This window comes from Lissotriton helveticus, chromosome 1_1, assembly GCF_964261635.1.
Source record: "Lissotriton helveticus chromosome 1_1, aLisHel1.1, whole genome shotgun sequence".
Taxonomy (NCBI): domain Eukaryota; kingdom Metazoa; phylum Chordata; class Amphibia; order Caudata; family Salamandridae; genus Lissotriton; species Lissotriton helveticus.
In genome coordinates this window covers 1,186,676,016-1,186,695,945 of record NC_136057.1, presented here as the reverse complement: position 1 = coordinate 1,186,695,945, position 19,930 = coordinate 1,186,676,016, and the positions used below count along the sequence as shown (strand labels likewise).

Here is a 19,930-nt window from a genome sequence, read left to right as displayed (position 1 = left end):
TGAGCAGATGGTCTCCACCATTTCCCGCCAAAAACTTTATATAAACTACCGGTGTGAACAATCTAGTGAGGTTACCACATAATTAGACTGTTATCATAAGAAATATCATAAATGGACCTGCAGAAGTGATAGCTTACTAAAAACTATAAACTGAGTTTTTCTTTCGCCCCTCTTCATTCACTGCACTGCTAAGCCATGCATCCTATAACATGACAATGGATGTCAATGGTCATCACACATGACATGGAAACAGTTCCCTCATATGGTCAGAAACAAATACAACACCCTTCCAGCCACACACACTTCGTTGCGTAGTGTGCTGCCCATGTGTAGGGAAGTGCCCCTTTTTGACATGGTCACCCCCACTATTTGCCTGGTATCTGCCCCAGAAATGCAATGTGTTCATGCTATCCAGGTCCCCAGGGTCAGATCTCTTTACCCAAAAACGTACAATTGTTCCCACAGTTGGAAATACATTTAGGACCCCTTGTAAGTCCCTAGCAAATGGTACCCCTGGTATCTAAGGCAAGGAGGCTAACGAGGGCTCCTAAAGGCTGCAGAATGTATTGTGCCGTCCTAAGGGACCCCTCAGCACCAACATGCAAACTTCCATTGCAGGCAGCGTGCCGTGGTGCAGACAAAAATCAAGGCAAGACAGGGAATACCTCCTTTAGGCCATACCTGCAGGCACTGCTTGCCGTACAGGTAAGCTACCCCTCGAGCAGGCCTTACAGCCCTAAGGCAGGGTGCACAATACTAAGTGTGGACATATCTGCAAGCAGATATGCCCCTGTGATGTCTAAGTCAATTTCCTGCAAATTACAGGTGACCAAGGAAGCCATTTTGAATACATGTTCTGGACACTGGTATTTACGAGTTCCCCAGCTACATGATGACTTCACTGAAACTAGAGAAGTTTGGTATCAAACATCTCGTACTGATAAACCCACACTTATTTATTAATACATGCAACTAGAGGGCGCCTCAGAAGTGCCCCTGAAAACTTACAGACTACTAGGTGTAGACCAGTCTGCTACCACAGACCAGTTTATGACGACACTCCCCCCACCCCACCTTTGCAGGTGAGAGCTCTCTGAGGGCAGATACAATGCTTGGTTCGGCCAGAGGTGGTGTCACCTCCTTCAAGCAGGATGGCTAAGTGATCAGCATATCAAGGCAGGAGGCTTCAAAGGCCACTGCCACCTTTGATACGAGACCCGAGACAGGAGAAATGCCACCCCCTGCCCGGGCCCATTTGGCACCAGGACAGGTGGGAAAATTAGCTAGTCAGGAGGCATGTTCCCGCCTCAGGCTAGTTCCAACCCTATGGTGGGCTACCTGAATACGAATTTTAGAATATCACCATATTTGTTTCAATGGAATTAGACTCTCTGGGGCAGGGATATGCCCACTTCCCACAGGAAGTGGTCATACACAAGGTGTGATCACCTTAACGGTAAGTAGACCATTGGCTACTACTTGTCACTTCCTTTAACTCCCCCAAATGTAGTATTTAGGTGGCACCCCTGACACCAAGAACTTGGATCAGACAGATCCAGAAGAAGAGGACAAAAAAAAGCCAGAGAACTGAAGATCTGCTGTGGACTTTTGGTGCCCAACTCTGCCTGCACCAGTCTCGACCTTCATAACCAGTGGCTAGTTCTGCAGCTGAACAGCTTCCGAGAACCCCAGGAGACTACCAGCCCTTCACAAATTACCAGTAAGCTACGCTGGAGTAAATGAGCTACTCCCCTGTAGTCCACAGGAACCAAAGAAGCAAAGTTTGGGTCACCGAATTGCTGCTCCTCGGGCAGCCGGATGCATCTGACCCCCTTGGAAGAGGTACCTGTGCTTCTGAAGGTCAGCTCAGTCCCACTACTGGATGGGATTACTCCAGAACTGACCGGAGGGGAGCCACACAGGACCAATACCTGGGGTACTGGAACCCTTTGAGCAAACAGAGACCGTAAGAGTCCAATCCAGACTCCAACTACATCGAGACCAAGCAGCTGTCGAGGAATGTCAGCACTGCAGAGACCCACCTTCAGAGTGGTCCAGTTGTATGAATATTATAAATATTCGGATGGGTGGGAGAGAACTGGAGTTTGGGCTTAATGGACTGATCATTGTGAAAATGTACTCTTGTTAGCAAGAGCTGATTAGTTTTCCTGTGGCTATCCGTTTCCCACAATACAGCCATCATCTCATGCCATGGCTTTCTTTTTAATGAATATTGTGCTGCAACAGTCCTCTATTTAGATACAGCGGATATCTAGATTTCAACTTTCTTGGGCAAGAGTCAACCACCATTGCCTCTAACTCAGGAGATACAAAGAGGAGGGGGAAGTGGACCCACTTTTCTAATTTCACTCTCTGAGACGAAGCACTTGTTTCTTTAATTACACTCAATTTATTGCAGGACTACTCTGCACTCACACTTCCTGCAATGTCATTCAATTATAATAGACACAAATCGCTGTTAAACGAGCTACAGGAAAAAGAGCTGCCCTTCAGAATGTGCTTTCACTTCCAGTTCAAAGAGTGGAATTATTCAATTTGCTCATAGACCAACACTGAGATTTGCTCCTTGTCACTGAAACCTGAAAGTATGGCACTTCATCGCGTGACCTAGAATGATCTACCCCAGCAAATATCACAACCTATTGTACTTGGGACAAAAAAAAAATCAATTTGACTTAAGATCTTATAATCTTTAGTCTCTCTTTTAGGCCATAATAGAGTTTAATGATAAGCTATTTCACTTTAATTCTGTTCTCTCAGATGTACCAGATCAAAAAGTCAACTAAGATCACTTAAGGTTCAAAATCATGAACCACATAACAAATGGCACTCTGACAATATAATACAGAAGCAATTGGTCCTCCAAAACAAGAGTGCAAATGGCGCAACTTGTACTCTAAAGAGCAAGGGATTCGCTACTAATCTCTTCAAGGCCTAAGCAAAATATCTCTGTGACTGCATTCATTGTTCATCTACTATGGTTAAATATTTATTTCAGATCCTAAAAAACCTTTTGGAAGCAAGCTTGTATGTTAAACATGCACATAAAATAATTTCTCCTAAGAGATTGCATACTTTTTCTGCATGAAAAAAACTAAAGAATTAAGTAAACAAACACACACAAAACTTTCACTGAACCCTCAATTTGAGCCTCTCACCTCCCTCCCTTTCAGCAAATCCCAACAAGAATATGGGACTGTTTTACTGTGACTAAGGTTGAGGAAATAACCTATATTTTTAGCCTGGTAAAAACCCAACTCCACAGATGATCCCTGTCCAGGCCCCCTTCTCCACTCATCGTATCAGTTCCCGCTTTCTCACTTTCTAATCTAATAAATCTCTCCCTAGGTTCCGGCTCAGTCCCTTCAGCCAAGATGGCGGGGGTCGTCACTCCCACACTGAAGGACTATCTAGAGTAGCAGTGGAAAATTATCAGCCCATTGCTCTGCTTCAGGCCCTTGTCAAACTGGATGAATAAATATTAGACAAACATTTACCTAATCATCATCATCATCAACTCTGGGCCCTTGTTCCCTCAGCTTTAGACAGGGTCAAGATATGGAGACAGCGCGACTACAAGGCTCTAATCCTTTTGGATCTTTCAAAGGCCTTTCACGTGTTATTCTGCCAATGTCCATTCAACTAAATCATGGCACCATACTTCAATTTTGCTGAAGCCATGGGCTTGCCTAGTGCATGGCTATGCATTGTTTCGCGAGAATCATGCTGAGTGATGTCAGTGTTCTTTTCATTTTAAAATTGTTTTTGGCTGGAAATATACCCAATAGGTACTGCTTATTACTTTAAACAGGTACGGTTTATATATCAGAGTATAAACAATTTACCACTTTCTATCAGAAGTGAGCTATTTTGTGGAATATCCACACTATGCATAGGAAGTCTATTCCCCTAGCTCTGCATCAGCCACAAGCAGACGGTCTACCTGGGTAAAGCATCTGCTACTTTTCAGGAGTAATGTACGTCATGTGTACATAATACAATTGAATTAACTTGCATTAGATGAAATACATATGACCTGGTCACACACTTTGTTCCAATCAGAATCTGTTAAGGGCACTTATGCAGCCATTTCTCTCACATTAAATCAGTGTCTCTTCCCCTATCATGTACAGTATTTGTTGCTCTTCTCTGCATATCTGCAGGTGGTTCTTGGTGGGAAATCCCACTTTTGCCACTGAGCCAGCAGACACCTGGCAGACAGACACACCAGCGGCAATGCAGCTTCCCCGATTCAGACTAGGCAACTGTGTCCTGCAAGCATTGGCGAGCGTGCAACCGAAATAGGGCCTTGCCAGCAGCGACAGTCGCCAAGGTCACCTGACCTGGAGCATGGGATCCATGAAAGGAAACTGGCTTTAGAGGCTGCTGTATCCATCCAGGCCGCTGACTGTGACACAGACGCTAACTCTAGCCCTCGGCATCCTTCTGACGAGACAGTGGTTTGTCACGATCCTGCTCATTCCCACGGAGCTCGGTTACACTGTCAGCGGTTACGCCACAGGAGGCAGATGATATCTTTTAACTACACTGCACTCTCGCTCCCTTCTTTTCATTTATTCCCCTTTATACTCCCCCCCCCCCCCCTTCTTCCATTTACTCTCTTGCATTGCAGAGTGACTGAGTCCCCTCTGCCCTCCACGTGCTCCCCTGTTTGCATTTATCAAAGGTATTGGCTTTCCTTGTGGTGCTGGTACATGCATATCTGTCTCAGTGCACACTAGGTGCCCTACATGATGTGTTATTGCCCCCGGCATTCTCCTGCTATATACACAGTACACTTCTAGCTCTCCCCCTGCTCAGACTGCCGCCTCCAGTGCACTGCGCGACCTTTGCCATGCATCCTCCATGCCTTAAGGTGCCCTGCCCCAGCGCTGGTAGATTCCTTTATGACTACTATCCTCGCATGTCCCGCCTGGCAGCACTCTTTCGGGCTCATCAGTTGGAACCCTTTTACTGCACTGTTTGCATGGTGCTCAGTGCTACAAAGGTTGGACGGGCACAGTTTGCGCCCTGCCTGTAGTATTTCTGTCCCTGATCTGTTTTACACCACACGCCGACCCTTGCCCACAGATGCTTCTGCATGCGCAACCTAGACCCTGTTGCCCTTGCGGTATCCGGTACTGGCCTTCAACCCCAACATGACACTTTCTGAAGCAGACCTTAATGTGATCACACGAAACATCAGGGGGATGCACTCCCTCTTCTGACGCTATTCAATATACTCTTACTTGCTTCGCTGCACCACGACATAGCACTCCTTCAGGAAACACATATCACTCATACTGGGTTTGCGTGCCTCCTTGGAGAGGTCCCGTTTTTGCAACTAACTATTCCTCTTTCTCTGGGGCGGGGTGTTTATCATCTGGATTAGAGCAAGGATTCCCTTTGAAGCCACTGTCTCGTTTGTCGACCCCCATGGGTCAGCCTTTACAACTAGGTTTTTACCACGTTGTACCTTGCATGTTTTAAGAACGCATATGCGTTTACAAGATATGCCTTTGCCACTCATTTAAGGTAAGTTCTTGGATGTGAGGAGTCCCACCCCACACATTAAACAATGTGTGGTAAAGGCATATGTTGTAGAAGCATTTGCGATCAAAAACAAAGCAGGGGGAAAAATGTGTGGTAAAGGCATGCAGAGTATTTCCCTGCGCTGTTCCGTCGCAAAACCCTTTGTGGAGGTCACCCTAGAGTGCCGCCGCTTGCCAATCGGATGATATATGATCCGAATACGGAGAATCCCGCTTTCCTTGCCGAGCTTTCTAGGGTCCTAGTGCACTGGGGAGTGGAGGGGTTATTCCCTGGTTGCTGGGTGGGAACCTCAACAGAGTTCTAGATCCCCTGTTCGACTAACTCCAATGCTTTACACCTAAGCATGTGATTGCACCACTGGACACCAGTAGAAATATGGCGTCACGCGGTGGACAGGGAGTACTCCTTTTACTTCCACAATCACGACCTACATGTGCGCTGTGACTGTATTGTCTGCTCCACTGAGCTGGCCACGTTTGTGAAACACATTACCTGGGGAGGATGCACTCAGACCACAACCCTCAGTGCATACAGAATTGCTGGGACAAGCGTTCCTTGAGGAACTGGAAGACATCGCTCGGCGAGACCCTAAATGCCTCCAGTCTTGAATTCTTTGACACAAAAGCCAGCAATGCGTCGTCACGCCTTGTGGAATGAGACACATTCGAATCGAGCATCAGGGGTCAGTGTATGAGTAGCGGGCATGAGAAAAAACTGTACTTGGCCGAGGAAATGCACCGGCTTGCCATGGCGTGGCTGGAACACACATCACTGCTGAAGTGCCTACGTTGCCTAACTATGCTGTGCACCCCGCTCTGACTCATGCCAGAGTGGACAAATCTGGCACCCTCCTGGCATGGAGCCCGGCTCTTTCCCTCAATGAGTCTTCGGCCACGGAGCTGCATACACAGCGTGAGATGCCCGTTGCCTTTATTCAATTTTACGAGCGTCTACACACCGGTGGTGGGAATTACCGACTCGGCAGTCAAGCCTTTTTTTTTTTTTTTTTTTTTAAATCAGGCGTGGACCTCCTTTGGGTTCCACCTGAATTGCCATTGGAACTCAATGTGGCAATCACTCCTTTTGAGATCCACTAAGATGTATGGTCCTGGCGTCGGGCAAAACTCTGGGCCACAATAGGCTCCCCCAGGATTTCAAAAAAATCTATGCCAAACTGCTGGTGCCCTTCCTCCAAGCTCTGTATGATGAGGCAATCACATGCTCCTGCCTTCCGAAGTCCCTCTGGGAAGCGCAGATTGTTTCCACTTCTAAAACACTGAGTGTCCCATCTTACCTCTGTTGCCACAGACCTTCGCAATGCTTACGGCAGATAATAAAATCTTTGGCAAAATCCTAGCGGACCAGCTGGCGCCTGTGGTCTCGCTGCTGATCCACAAGAACCAGAATGGCCATGTGCAGGGTCGCAGATTGTCCCTGAACCACTGCGGCCTCTTCTGGGTGCTGGAGCAGGTGCTGAGCCGACGGGCTCGGTCTGGCTGCATGGCACAGGATTTGGAGAGAGCCTTTGACTCCTTGGAGTGGGGCTATCTTTTTGATCTGTTTATCAGTTTCAGACTGGGTCGCCGCATACTTTGGCTTATTAAACTCTGCACCACTGGCCCAAGTCCAAACCGGAAGATATAGCTCTGAACGCATATGTATTGCCTGTGGCACCCGCTGGGGTGGTCTCCTCTCTCCCCTTCTTTTCTCGCTGGCTATGGAGCCCCTAGTGCATAAACTGAGAGCCAAGGCACGAGACGGAGGGATGCCATTGAGGGAAGGTGTACATGCTGTATCTTTTCCCTCTCCTTTTTTCCTGGAATTGTGCGCACGCACTTGCCTATGCTACACGTTTACCTTTTTTTGGAAACGCCTGTGTTCTTTGCACTGTTACATTGCTTTTGTCATTGTCAGAAATCCATGCAGTGCCCTGTTGAGATAACAATGCTGTTTGTAAAACGCTAAATAAAAACATGTTTGAAATTAAAATCTACATGTCAGGTGATACAAAATGTCCACCCTTGCGATCTGCCCGCAAAATGCTCTTTTTAGGTTTTGCCTAGCGAAAGCTGCGCTCTGCGCAGCTTTTTCGCGCAGGCGAAATCCTGTTGAGAACTGTAGGGTGCTTTGGGTCGGCCCTCGTCATTGATTGGCTGGCTCCGTAAACGGAGCCTTGCCATTGGACGAGGGGCCTGTCCGTCAATGCCGGACCAGACACGGGGGCGTTCCTGACATTCTTTCCCTTTTGCCGACGTCACGCGACGCCGGGAACGCCCCCGAGTCTGGTCCGGCATTGCCGGCACTTCTGCGTCTCTCCTGCCCCGTGACTGGCCGGCCGGCCAATCCTAGCGCGGCCGGCCGGAAGTGCCCGCCCCCCGCAGCCCGGGGAAGAAGGAGAGGAAGACGGCAAGCACTATGGCGGCGCCCGCGGGGAGACCGGAGAAGTGCCTCTCCAACCTGCCGCTCTAGCTGATTCACAGCATCCCTCCAGCTCTCAGGTCGTGCAATCAGGCTCTCGACGCTGCCTGCCGCAGGTCACACCGCCCTCCCGACAGCCCAGCCCGCCTCAGATCGGAGTGAAGTGCAAATCAATATGGTAATTACATTCCCATGCTGAACCGCAGCCAGGCTGGTGTGGCGGGAGCTCCGAGCCTCAAGTCTTCGCTTCCAGGCGCTGCATTGCGGTTACACCTTTTCTGATCCATTCTCGGCAGGCAGCGCTTGGGGACATCTCAGAGTCCCCGGTCTCGCTTCAAGGCGCTGCATTGCATACATCCTCTCCTTACATAAGTATCTTTCGTTCCCTTTTTGTAGGGGAGGAGGTGCGAAGCCTCTCGAGGCGCTATGTTCCCGTCCTCCTGCGCTCTGAAAGTTGGTGATCTTCGCCCAGCCGAGCCCGTTTCGAGGCGCTGTATTGCCTTTTCTCCTTGCCCCCTCTTCTCATGGGCGGGTTGCGGCCGCTTCTCGAGGCACTGTGTCCCTGTCATTCTGTGCTCCGAGGGATAGTGATGTAGACACAACTGAGCCGGTTTCAAGGCGCTATGTCCCTGTCCTCCGCCTGTACTCTGAGGGTTGGTGATCTGCGCCCAGCTGAGCCGGCTTCAAGGCGCTGTGGCACCTCCGCCTCTTCTCTCGCCTCTCCCCCGTCCGCTCCACCCTCTCGGGGGTACCTCGGGGGTGGGGGGCGGGTACCCCCGAGGCCCGGAGCCCTCCCAGAGCCCTCCCGGAGCCCGCGGGGCTGGCCCGGCTCCAGGCACACCAGCGCCTCACAATCGCGGCTTGTAGCGAAGTGCCTCTCCAACCTGCCGCTCTAGCTGATTCACAGCATCCCTCCAGCTCTCAGGCCGTGCAATCAGGCTCTCGACGCTGCCTGCCGCAGGTCACACCGCCCTCCCGACAGCCCAGCCCGCCTCAGATCGGAGTGAAGTGCAAATCAATATGGTAATTACATTCCCATGCTGAACCGCAGCCAGGCTGGTGTGTAATAGGCTTCAACACATTGACAAAGCCAACAGCTCTTACATAGGCGGGACCTGGCTTGGCCAATGCTTGCTATATATTTTCAGTTTTATATAGGCTATCTCGACCGAAGGTATTGGAGCGCTTTATATGAGCAGCGGTGACATCACACGCGGTCACATCCTATTTCAGGCACAGGAGATATAGTGGTGTGCCGAGGATCACAGGATGTTGAGACGATGCGAGACTCGAACTTGTTTCTTCAGTGCCACAGTCAGCCGCTCTGGTCCTTAGGCCACGTCCTCGCGGTGTTGCCTTCCCATCCGATATTACTCTTGTGGATTGTGGGGTACGCTTCAAAGCGCTGCACGTACCCCTCCCCCCCCCCCCCCCTCTCCTCCATGTCGTCCTGTGGATGTGGGCGACTCTGAAGCCCATGGTCCGCTTCAAGGCGCTGCACCAGGGTCTACAGACATGTCCAAGGTCAGAGTCAAGGTGACCCCGTTGAACCCGGCTCCCTGGCCGTCCTCCGCCGAAGCCTTAACCCCAGCCCTCTCCCCCCGCCCCCACCGCGTTGACAGGCCAGAGTCTGTCTTCAAGGCGCTGCATTAAGTGTATACCAACTTTGGCACTTTCTATGCAGAGGGTGGGTGTGGCGGGAGCTCCGAGCCTCAAGTCTTCGCTTCCAGGCGCTGCATTGCGGTTACACCTTTTCTGATCCATTCTCGGCAGGCAGCGCTTGGGGACATCTCAGAGTCCCCGGTCTCGCTTCAAGGCGCTGCATTGCATACATCCTCTCCTTACATAAGTATCTTTCGTTCCCTTTTTGTAGGGGAGGAGGTGCGAAGCCTCTCGAGGCGCTATGAAGATTAATAAATGTTTTATATTTTTTTACTTTCTATGTCTGTCTGTTACATGGTTACAAGACGGGGGATCTTAAATGATTTTATATCTATGTATTTTATGGTCCCTGCCCTTTCCCAGCCTGTCCTCTCCCAGCCTGTCCTCTCCCAGCCTGTCCACTTCCAGCCTGTCCTTTCCCAGCCTGTCCTTTCCCAGCCTTTAAACTTCCAGCCTGTCCACTTCCAGCCTGTCCACTTCCAGCCTGCCCTCTCCCAACCTGCCCTCTCCCAACCTGCCCTCTCCCAGCCTGCCCTCTCCCAGACTGTCCCCTCCCTGCCCTCTCCCAGCCTGTCCCCTCCCTGCTCTCTCCTAGCCTGTCCTCTCCCTGCCTGTTGTCGTGTCCCGGCGGCAGCAGGCAGCAGCGTGCACTGCGTCCCCGAAGTAACAGCCCTAAAGCAAGCAAGAAGTACGCCCCCCTCCCACCAATCCCTGTTAGGTAGTGGAAACTGTCCAAACTGGGGTGCAGACAGCCCCTCTCACCTTTCGGCCTGGTACCACTGCACCAGCCGCACTACTTCCCGAACTGACCGTTCTCCACTTCAGCCCCGTCTAAATTACAATTCATGCTTGTGACCCTTTTGCCTGCTTGTGCTTGTTTTCATGACCCTGTTGCCTGCTTGTGCCTCCGTGTGCCCCTGTTGCCTGCTTGTGCCTCCGTGTGCCCCTGTTGCCTGCTTGTGCCTCAGTGTGCCCCTGTTGCCTGCTTGTGCCTCCGTGTGCCCCTGTCGCCTGCTTGTGCCTCAGTTTTCGTGCCCCTGTTGCCTGCTTGTGCCCCTGTTGCATGCTTGTGCCTCCGTGTGCCCCTGTTGCCTGCTTGTGCCTCCGTGTGCCCCTGTTGCCTGCTTGTGCCTCTGTGTGCCCCTGTTGCCTGCTTGTGCCTCTGTGTGCCCCTGTTGCCTGCTTGTGCCTCCGTGTGCCCCTGTTGCCTGCTTGTGCCTCCGTTTTCGTGCCCCTGTTGCCTGCTTGTGCCTCCGTGTGCCCCTGTTGCCTGCTTGTGCCTCCGTGTGCGCCTGTTGCCTGCTTGTGCCTCCGTGTGCCCCTATTGCCTGCTTGAACCTCCGTGTGCCCCTATTGCCTGCTTGTGCCTCCGTGTGCCCCCGTTGCCTGCTTGTGCCTCCGTGTGCCCCTGTTGACTGCTTGTGCCTCCGTGTGCCCTTGTTGCCTGCTTGTGCCTCCGTGTGCCCCTGTTGCCTGCTTGTGCCTCCGTGTGCCCCTGTTGCCTGCTTGTGCCTCCGTGTGCCCCTGTTGCCTGCTTGTGCCGCCATGTGCCCCTGTTGCCTGCTTGTGCTGTGTGGGTGTGTGTGGAGGGCTCTGTGTGGCTGTGTGTGTGGGGGGCTCTGTGTGGCTGTGTGTGTGGGGGGCTCTGTGTGGCTGTGTGTGTGGGGGGATCTGTGTGGGTGTGTGTGTGGGGGGGGCTCTGTGTGTGTTTGTGTGTGTCATTTGCGAGAGATAAAGCTAGTGGCATTGTAAATGACAATGCCATTATTTATGTTAAAAAAACATAAATAAAAATAATGTCAAGAGCAATGCCAATAGCTCTAACTTTAACAAAGGCAAAACCATTGCATTGTAAATGCTTGTTGTATCTATTTTTTTCAAGATGGTGCTTGGTGCACCATGTTGGGTAAGGGAGGCTGCCACAGCAAATTTTTCTGTGACAGCCAGCAAATCAGAGAATGGCGGATTCACAAAGCCACAGCCAGATTCTCAATAGACAAAAGCTCCCTCATCCAAATTTTGATGCAGAAACCAGACCAATGTTTAAACACTAATTTTTGAAAAAATTATGAACACATTTACACACATTAAAACAAAGGCACTTTCTTAAGTAAAGGTAAACTTATATATGCCATATTTGGTGTAATTCTAACCACCCATTGTTTCTGTATTGAGGAGCAAACAATTCTATGTCTGTTAAAATGTGAACGGTCACTTAAGCAGCCCCTATTCGATCCGTTTAGTGGCCCCTGCTTGATTGATCTGCACCTTACCATGAAGACCGAAAAGTGGATGAATGTTTTATTTGACTGTTTCGTACAGACTCAACATCTGCAATAAAGTTATCAAGAAAACAAAAACACCTCTTTCAATGAAAACTCTAGCCTAACCATAACTACAGCTGCGCTATCGCGTCTCTGATTGATATATATATATATATATATATATATATATATATATATATATATATATATATATATATTTCAAGCACAAATCCCCTTCGTTCAAAGGAAAAAAACAGCACTCCAAAAATTGCTCTACTCGATCTTTTATTAACTCAGTGATTGCATTATCACGCGTTTCAGCTGCCGCCCGCAGCCTTGGTCACAAAATATATATACACACACACGCCTATATAGATACAAGTTAATAACAACAAACTTAGGGGTCTATTTGAGAAATCCAATAGTGATTCTATATTCTCATGTACAATTGACATGGGTACATGAGAATATAGAATCACTATTGGATTTCTCAAATAGACCCCTAAGTTTGTTGTTTATTAGTTTAGTTCCAATGGGGGATAATACTTAGGCTTGGTCTCTAAATATCCCTCTAGCCCTGTGATAGTGTTTGGTTTTTCCTATATAGATACAAGCACAGACATTGATTAGTACACAATGCAATGAGTATAGCAAACACAAATCATTAACTACAAGCCATAAAGCATACCTGTGAGTTCATTGATTTTCTTAAGTAGCTGCTGAATATCATCTTCCACTTGCTTGATCTGTCTTGAGTAAGTGCTCTGACCCTGAACAAAAACAACAAAGAGTACATTAATTAGCACACATGTCAACAATGTGGGCACACTAACCATGCAGGGCTATAACTGACTTCAGGCATCTTTCTCTTGTACACAGCAGCAACCTCACTATAAAACAAGCATTGAAAATGCAATAGGTCTCGCCTTTGATTAAGTTAAAGCCATTTGCTTTGCTAATGGCATTGTATAGCAAAGCAAATGGCTTTAACTTAATGAAAGGCGAGACCTATTGCATTTTCAATGCTCGTTTTCGAGGCTGCTCCACTCCGGCAGCTTTGGTCTCTCACTGTCCCAGCTCCAGCCGTGGTCCTCCCCATCAGGTGTCCTTGAATTCAACGATCCAGCGACCTGGTTACCAGCCTTTTATACCACAGACACGTCCCAGTGGAGCATTTTCAACATGTCATCATACATCACTACTATGCGGGATATACCATGTGTTTCAGGTGACCAGGGAGAGCAAGCAATGCACGTTTTAATGTGTCTTGAGAAACTTCAAATACTTAGCCACAAAAATGATCCTGTGATGAACCTGAAAGACTTCTTTTTTCCTACCCAACAAAGTACCCCAACAGTGAGCTCTCCTTTTCTATCTGGTGCAGTGGAGGCCTCCCCTTTGCTGGTACCGTAGGCCTTGTGACATCACATTGCAGTGTCTGTGATATCATCCAGTTCTATTCACAGAATTCTTTTGCTGCTGGGATGGCGACACCTTTCAGGTGAATTTTAGAATGTGAGATTTTCTCAGTCTTCGTTTAAAATTAATTACATTTTCACCATAAGGCTCCTCGTCAGAGCCTGCCTCACTGCGCTCCTTCGATGTATATTCTGAACGATTTTACAGGGCCACATCCTGTCAGCCTAGCTTCTCCCCTCGCATCGAGTAACGTCCGATAATCCCCATTACTCCTTTCAAGAAGCGTACATATCAATAGCAACGAAACATGTAAAAGTACTCACCCCAGTGAACAGAAGGGCGCTCGCTCCATGGTGCTGGTGGATGCGGTGCCATGGCTGCCTCTCCCGTGGCAGCCATGGCACCGCATCCTGCCACTGCCCCGTCCCCCGTGTGCTCGCAGAAGGCTAAGGCATTGAGAACAGAGGTGGGCTCTGCACTGGCCTGTCTGTGCCTTGTTCCTTTCTCCTTCAAAGCACGGCTTGCATGCACTTTCACTATTAAATTTGGAGAGCAAATGGGCTCATTCTCCCCCGTACACCCAAAGCCTATTTGTCATGTAAACGTAACACCGTGTCCCGATCAAAGGAAGAAACACATTCCATCTTCCATGAAAGGACTATCGGCATGTTCTCTCTTTGTACCCTATGACTTGGTTGTCCCCTCGAATATTGTCAAAAACAACAAAGCCTTGTTAGCAAGTAAATGGTCTTTTAAAGACCTGTGAAGTACTCGGGTGCGGCTGAGTGCGCGCCCAGGAAGCGGTCTCAGCCTGGGCTTCCACACACGCTGGGGTGGGGGGGGGGGTTTAAGGGGGACTATAGCCTGTTGAGCCTTATCGGCGTTGCGAGCCTGGCCCTGTCCATTGTTATTTTGCTCACCATTTCACCTCAGTTTGGCCCTACTCATATATGCAAACATGTCTTGACCCTGATGCAACACAGCCCGGTGGCAGTGGGTTTGAGCAAGCTGTGGGCGCACGCTGTGGCTCGCCTTTGTTCTTTTCTAACCTAAAATTTTAAATTGTATATGTTTGCAACTTTCATTGAGCTGCACGCTCTCACCTCTGCTTGCCAGCTCTCCTAGCCTTGTTCCGGCACGGCTGAGTGCCGCTTGTAACCGGAGGGCTGACGGGGTTGCGGGCGCCATCTTGAAAGGGGCATCACAGGTCAGCGCTCTACTCCTCGCGCTCTAGACCTACTTAAGGGACGCCCCATGCGTACGCGTAGCGGATGCAACACAACCCGGTGGCAGTGGGTTTGAGCAAGCTGTGGTCACGCGCTTTGGCTCGCCTTTGTTCTTTTTTAACTTAAAATTTTAAATTGTATATGTTTGCAACTTTCATTGAGCTGCACGCTCTCACCTCTGCTTGCCAGCTCCCCTAGCCTTGTTCCGGCACGGCTGAGTGCTACTTGTAACCGGAGGGCTGACGGGGTTGCGGGCGCCATCTTGAAAGGGGCAACGATTCAAAAAGGGGGGTGGTGATGGACAGAGTATCTGAATTAAGCAGAACACTCCTACCCAGTCAAAAGATCTGGGCTTGATCCATCACCGTTTTTTAGCTCACTGCACCATCCCAGTTCAGAACCTGGCTACATGCAAATTAGTCTGTCCCTGGCCCAGTGCATCATGGGAACAGGGCAGACCAAACTACCAAGCCAATTCTTTACTGGAAAGGAAACAAGCTTCCGGGGTCCGGTTTCTGGCATTACAGCCATCTTCGGCCCGGCTTGCTTGAATCCTGATGGTGCAGTGAGCAAGGGACTCACATCTGAGCATACCCTTCCACACTTGTGGTGGCCAAAACGATTCAAAAAGGGGGGTGGTGATGGACAGAGTATCTGAATTAAGCAGAACACTCCTACCCAGTCAAAAGATCAGGGCTTGATCCATCACCGATGCAACACAACCCGGTGGCAGTGGGTTTGAGCAAGCTGTGGTCGCGCGCTGTGGCTCGCCTTTGATCTTTTTTAACCTAAAATTTTAAATTGTATATGTTTGCAACTTTCATTGAGCTGCACGCTCTCACCTCTGCTTGCCAGCTCCCCCAGCCTTGTTCCGGCACGGCTGAGTGCCGCTTGTAACCGGAGAGCTGACGGGGTTGCGGGCGCCATCTTGAAAAGGGCATCACAGGTCAGCGCTCTACTACTCGCGCTCCAGACCTACTTAAGGGACGCCCCATGCGCACGCGCAGCGGGGGCGCGCCGAAGGCAAGCCCGTCTGCGCCCGTCCGCGGCCGGTCGGGGCTAGGGGCACCCCCTTATGCCTGTTTTTTAACTTACTCCTCCGAGCAACTTCACTCCTGTCGGGGCCTTTGGCCACTCAGTACCCCTACCCTTGCTCATATTAGGAAACTTGGCTTATGCCAACCTAATCCTCCCCCCCGCCCCTTCCCCCTGAAATGCTGGAGCTGGCCCCTATCCCAACTACTACCTTGGGGTCTCCCTCTCTCCCCTGCCCTGTCCCTGCAATCTCTGCCTTCCTCCTAAACACTCGTTCTGCTGTTAAGCACCACCTTGAACTTTTTGTTTTCCTGGACACTCATAAACCCGACCTGTTGTTTCTTACAGAAACATGGTTTTGCCCAGACTCCCTACCGAATGTGTTGGCGGCTCTCCCTCCCTCTTACTATGCCTTGCGTGCCGATCGGCCCGCGGGGAAGGCCGGAGGCGGGGTGGCCTGGATTGTTTGCTCCCCCCTCCACTTCCAACTGTTATCATTCCCCTCCATTGTGGCGGTCTACTTTCTGGTCGTCCGGTCGGCCTCTTTCCAGGTTCCCCTCACTTGTGTACTTATTTAATCGCCCACCTCAGCAAATGTCGCATTTCATCCCTGCAGTCCAGGAACTTCTGGCAACTCTACTAGTGAATAACTCCTCTGTTCTGGTACTTGATGATCTCAATTTCTGGCCTACTGATCCTCTAGAGGATTCTATCTCCAAAAATTGTACAGAATTGCTCCTTAACTTAAATTTTACCTCACTAGTCTCTACTCCCACTCATGTTCACGGTCACATTTTAGACCAGGTCTGGTCAATTAACACTTCCATCTCTTCTCCCCTGGTTATTCCTTGCTCTTGGTCGGAGTGGGAGAGGTGTGGCGCCGCGGCCAGGGCGACTGACGTTGGAATCTGGGGACCACGGTTCGATCCCCGGCTCCGGCGGCAGGTCAGCCCAGCACCATGTGACTCTGGGCAATAGCTCGCTTAATCTCCCCGACGGCCCCCCAGCGCCTAGAGACCCTTACGGGTGATTGTGCGCTTTACAAATGTGGACTTTACTTTACCATTCTTTTGTCTCTTTCTCCCTCAATCAAAGTTCCATCAAGAAACCTCCTCTTCCTAGGAACACTTGGGCACGTAACTGGAAGCGTGCAGACCTAACCACACTCTTCCTCTCTTTCTGCCTCCCCCCCCATATCTGGTAGGGCTCTCTCCCTCTTCTCAAGTAGCTACCATCAACAAATGGCTCTAAGAAGGTTGTGACAAAGTGGCCCCCCTTAGACGCGTCAGGACAAAACGCGTTCATGACGCGAACAGATGGTTCAGTGCTGAGCTTAAAGACAAAAAACTCACTACGGCAGGCAGAGCGCGCCTGGAGACGCGACTACTGTCCTACCCTAAAAACACAGTATACCTCCCTCCTTAATGATTATAAAAGAGCCATCCTTCATGCTAAGACTGACTATTTTTCCTCCAAGGTTCTCCTTGCTGAAAACAAACCGAAGGACATCTTTTCATTAGTCCACGAGCTGGCCTCATCAGACAGAGCCAACCTAAAATCAACCCCTTCCCAATCCCTGTGTGATTCTCTAAACAATTATTTTATCGAGAAAATCGCTATTATCAAGTCGAACATCCCATTGCCTTCCCCTTCCTTTCTTAACCCTCAACCTCCGCCTAACCCGTTGCTCCTAGATCAATTACCTATGATCACTAAGGAAGTTTTTCTGACCCTGCTTACTAGGGTTAAATCAGGATCTCCTTCTGATGTTTGCCCGGCACATATACTGAGAGAGATTTTCTCTGCTGCCCCTCTCCCCCTCTATCTTTTCTTAACAATTCTCTGATGCAGGGTATTGTTCCTGATTCACATAAATCTGCCACAATAATAATAATAATAATAATAATAAAAGCAACTTATATAGCGCCTGGTTACACTAGGAAACAGTGTGTCCCCGCGCTATCCCTATCTTAAAGAAACCTGGTGCTGATTCTGCTTCCCTTTCCAACTTTCGGCCCATTTCCCTTCTTCCTTTCTTGGGAAAGATCCTAGAATGTCATGTCACCAAATCCCCCAGTGCATTCATGGAGGAGAGCTGCTTCCTAGCCCCTTGTTAGGCGGGCTTCCGCCCTTCACATTCACCGAATCAGTAGTTCTTTCCGTTTTGGATGAGCTCAGAGGAGGGGCGGATGTTAACCAGCCGCAGGCGCTGGTTCTCCTTGATTTGTCCGCCGCCTTTGACACGGTCGATCACTCCATTCTTCTCACCCGTGTCAAGGCGGCCGGCATCAGGGGTCCCGTCCTGGCGTGGCTCGCCTCTTTCCTGAAGAATCGCACTCAGGCTGTCCATCTGGCTGACTTCTCGGCGCCCCGTGCAACATTCAATTTGGGGTCCCACAAGGTTCTTCCCTTTCCACTCTCTTATTTAACCTATATATTTTTCCTCTCATGTTTGCTTTAAAGCAAATGGAGGTCACGGTATTCAATTATGCCGATGACCTCCAGTTGATTTTCAATCTTTCTTCTTCCCTGGCGTCTGCCCATAATTTTCAATCTACTATGATTTTTATCAGGGACTGGATGAACTGCAACCACCTTAAGCTTAATCCGGATAAAACCGAATTAGTGCTTACAGGTGGCAGCTCCAGTCCCTGGACCCCCCTTTTTTGGCCTCCGTCCCTGGGCACTTCTCCTTAGCCGCCTTTTTCTGTTAAAACACTAGGGATCAATCTTAATACCAATCTCACTATGCATTCTCAGATTAGTTCTGTAATCTCCTCCTGCTTTTTGACCCTCCACACAATACGCAAGATCTCACGTTTCTTTTCCTTCTCCGCCTTAAAAATTATTCTTTTGGCCATGGTCATGTCACGCCTTGACTTTGGCAACATTTTGTACACCGGTGCTCCTGCCTACGACCTTCGGCGCCTCCAACTTATTCAAAATCAAGCAGCCCGGCTTATCTACAAACTCCCCAAGTCCCATCACGTCACTCCCCTGTTGCAAACTCTGCACTGGCTCCCTATTCGGGAACGTGCATTTTTCAAAATGGGCTGCATGACCTTTTCAGGCCATAGCAGGAACTGCACCAGCTTTTGTCAATTCCCAAATTAAAGCATATGTCCCAAGCAGGGATTTACGCTCTTCCACTCAATTTTTACTATCTGTTCCCCGTTTCAGGAACAAGAAATCGGGGGGCCTGAGGTTTTCCACCCTGGCTCCCACCTTCCGGAATACCCTCCCTTTCGCCATTAGGTCTTCCCCCTCCTATTCTGACTTTCGTAAAGCTCTTAAGACCCTCCTCTTCTCACGAGCCTTCCCGTCCTAAGCTGTTTCTTCCCACTCCCATGGGTATGTGTCCCCAGCGCCAAGAAACCGTCTGGTGACCGAGCGCTTTACAAGTCTTTTAACTTCAACTTCAACTTCTACTCCAAAGGGAACAGTCCAGCCCAAACTGTCAAGATTGATTTGCATATGTCTGGGTCCAAACTGAGGTGGCATGGTGATGGAGTTGGGTGTGACCCGAGGAAAAACCAGTGGCTGAGATGAATTCAAGCATTGAATTCATCACTTTTTATTAAACTTTTATTCTCAATTCTGGGGCACTATCACTGACAAAATATTTTGTTTTTACAAAGTGCGGTCCTAAACTCTGTGTATCTTAGAAACGCTGTGTCTATACTCTCACCCCTGCGCACAACTGCACTCGACTCGCAACAAGGTCTATAGTGGCACTAACTAACCGGCATAACTGTACTGAAGGGCGCTGGTACTGAAGGCTATGAGCAGCACCAAGGACAAGAGACTCAAGAGCACTGATGCCAATTACTACACAGAACATGATACCAAAACTAAGCAGAAGGTATCCCCATGCGTGCATGTTTTTTTATTGTGTATATTGAGTCGATCTCCTTGCAGTCCCACCGACCTCTGAGGATAAACAGAATGCGTAGTCTATTTTAGCCTAAAGCTCTTGAGATAAAAGCACCCTGAGGCCCTGTCTCCGGGTTTCAGGGCTTGTAACGCATCAGCTAACACCCCGGGCCCGCGAGAGCTCGGTGGTGTCACCGAGCGGGAATGAAACCAATACACAGAACACGGATCAGACAGAGAGCCCTCAAAGGCCCTAACTGAACACCGCACACCAAAAGCCTTCATTACAAGCCAGCGGCTGGCATCCCACATTCGCCGCCCTCAGTATTTTAATGTGCTCCGGAACAAAATGAAAGAGTAACTTACATAATTAAACAAGCACTCTCTCCCCTGCGCACTACAGCACTCAACTCGCAACAAGGTCTATAGTGCCACTAACTAACCGGCATAACTGTACTG

At 49.6% G+C, this 19,930-nt stretch overlaps 1 protein-coding gene across 1 annotated transcript in view; it reads right to left on the bottom strand.

Moving 5' to 3' along the window:
* Positions 1 to 19,930, bottom strand: part of PSMC2 (proteasome 26S subunit, ATPase 2) — a 116,867-nt gene that overhangs the window by 54,326 nt on the left and 42,611 nt on the right. Inside the window, exon 3 of the mRNA XM_078679460.1 lies at positions 12,607 to 12,688. Within this exon, the coding sequence (XP_078535586.1) occupies positions 12,607 to 12,688 (82 nt within the window). The remainder of the gene's footprint in view (positions 1 to 12,606; positions 12,689 to 19,930) is intronic.